The 1,813-nt window shown below is 65.9% G+C and overlaps 1 protein-coding gene across 1 annotated transcript in view; it reads left to right on the top strand.

Annotated features, from left to right (window-relative positions):
- Window positions 1-589: 589 nt before the first annotated feature.
- The window catches only part of NSFL1C (NSFL1 cofactor), a 14,358-nt gene continuing 13,134 nt past the window's right edge, over window positions 590-1,813 (top strand). The window contains exons 1-2 of the mRNA XM_026862394.1: window positions 590-626; window positions 1,446-1,671. Of these exons, the coding sequence (XP_026718195.1) occupies window positions 1,592-1,671 (80 nt within the window). The 5' untranslated portion in view covers window positions 590-626; window positions 1,446-1,591. The remainder of the gene's footprint in view (window positions 627-1,445; window positions 1,672-1,813) is intronic.

Raw genomic sequence — 1,813 nt, 5'->3', positions numbered from 1 at the left:
GCCTGAGGGAGGGTCAGTGTCGTTGCCTGAGGGAGGGGGGGGGAAGCAGTGTCGTCGCCTCGGCGGGGGGGGGGGGGGGGGGGGGGGAAGCAGTGCCGTTGCTTTGGGCAGGTAGTGTGGTCGTTTGGAGGGGGAGTTGGTGTCGTTACCTTGGGGGGGTGGAGCGGAGCTTCCTCGGGCCGATGAGGGGACTGGAGCTGCGTGAGGAGGGACCGCCATCCCCTCATGGGCAGAGGAGAGTCCAAGCCCCGCTGAACCTGGCCAGGAGCCCGGAGGCGGTATGCGCCCATCGCAGTCGTCCCTGCAGGAAGTGGTGGAGCACCGACTGGGTGAGAAAAGCCGATCTGTGAGGTTTTTTTCACGGGGTGGGTTGTGGGAGGGCGGCCGGGGTTCGGGTGGTGCTGTGGCCAGCTCTCGACGGGGACCGGCATCGCTCTCGGACCTGACGGCATTCTCCTGCCCTTGCAGCAGGCGGCGGAGCAGCGTGGAGGTCTCCGTCCTGTACCACTGCAGTCCAAGAGTGAGCGGGACGAGGCGCTGAGGAAGTCTGGGCAGCGAGAGGAGGAAAGAAAAGGGCGCTCTGGGCAAAGGGACCTCCCTGTCACTGGGGCTGTGTTCGCACCAGCGTGTCGCCAGGACCTTTGGTGCCCTGGCTGGCTTTGTGCTGAGTGACCCCCCTGTAAGCAGGGCTTGGGTCTTTGGGTTTTTGCCGGCCTTATGCCATGTCACCCCATGGTCAGGCTGCCGGACAGGTGGCAACCCTCTAAGGGGGATAAGCAGCACCATCTCTGCGGTCAGGGCTGGAAGCGGAGCTCCTAAAGTGTGCCATTGTGGTGAGCTGCAGCCAGGCCAGCCGACCCGTAACTCGGGTGCAGGGCGGAGCCTGGAGCTCCACGGGGCTTGTTGAGCGTGCCAAGCCCGGGGGAAATCCCTGTAAGCAGGACCGTGAGCATGTCCTGTGCTCAGTGGGAGGTGCTGGGAGGGACCCTCTGTGAGCAGGCAGGTGTCCCCGGCCCCCAGCCTTTCAGAGGTGGGGGGCTGAGATGTGTGGGGCTGGGCATGCCCTGCCCTGGCCCTAGCCCTCTTTCTCTCTGCTCTCAGTGCTGGGAGCAGCTTGGGAGGAAGAGAGAGAGGCCTGGGGGAAGGCGGGAGGCTGGGAGTAAATGGGGCCTGCGAGCCAGGCCTGGGCCTGGTCTGGGTAGCCCTGGCAATGCTTTGTGCTGTGCCAGCACCCTGGCAGCAGGGCTGGAGCCTCTGCTCTGTCCTCCGGGTGGGGGAACTGGCACCTGGCTGCGCCTTCCTTCTGAGCAACAGACCCTGGAGAAGCAAGACAAGGCATCGTGAAGGAGCTGCGAGGCCAGAGCGAGGGAGAGGAGGAACGGCGGGCTGAAGAGAGGGCTGGGGGGAGAGGAGGAAGCTCAGGGCAAAGGGGCTTCCCCACGGCCCCGTTGCCGGCACCTTTGGTGTCCTGGCCGGTACTGCGCCGGGTGACCTCCCTGTAAACAGGGCTTGGGTCTCTGGCCTTTTGCCCCCTTGCCCCAACGGTTTGGCTACCCGGAGAGAGGGGCACCGTCCCTGCGCCAAGGTGGAAATGGGGCTCTCTGGTCCCCACGCCCACCCTGTAGGCAGAGGAGGGCTGTTTCCCCGGCCCTGGCGGCTTTCCGCCTGCTGGTGGCCTGGCCAATGTGACCCCCTGGAGTCGGGGCGTGTCACGGCACTTGTCCCTCCGTCCCCTGACAAGCCCTGTGGCACGTTGAGTCCCTCTGGGCTCCATGTGTCTGGGGGGGCAGGTCCCAGGCTCTGCTCTCCTGCT

Source organism: Athene cunicularia, assembly GCF_003259725.1.
Source record: "Athene cunicularia isolate RWA chromosome 20 unlocalized genomic scaffold, athCun1 chr20_part2, whole genome shotgun sequence".
NCBI classification, from domain to species: Eukaryota; Metazoa; Chordata; class Aves; order Strigiformes; family Strigidae; genus Athene; species Athene cunicularia.
Note: the sequence above shows the minus strand (reverse complement) of the source record. Positions and strands in the feature narration are given on the sequence as shown.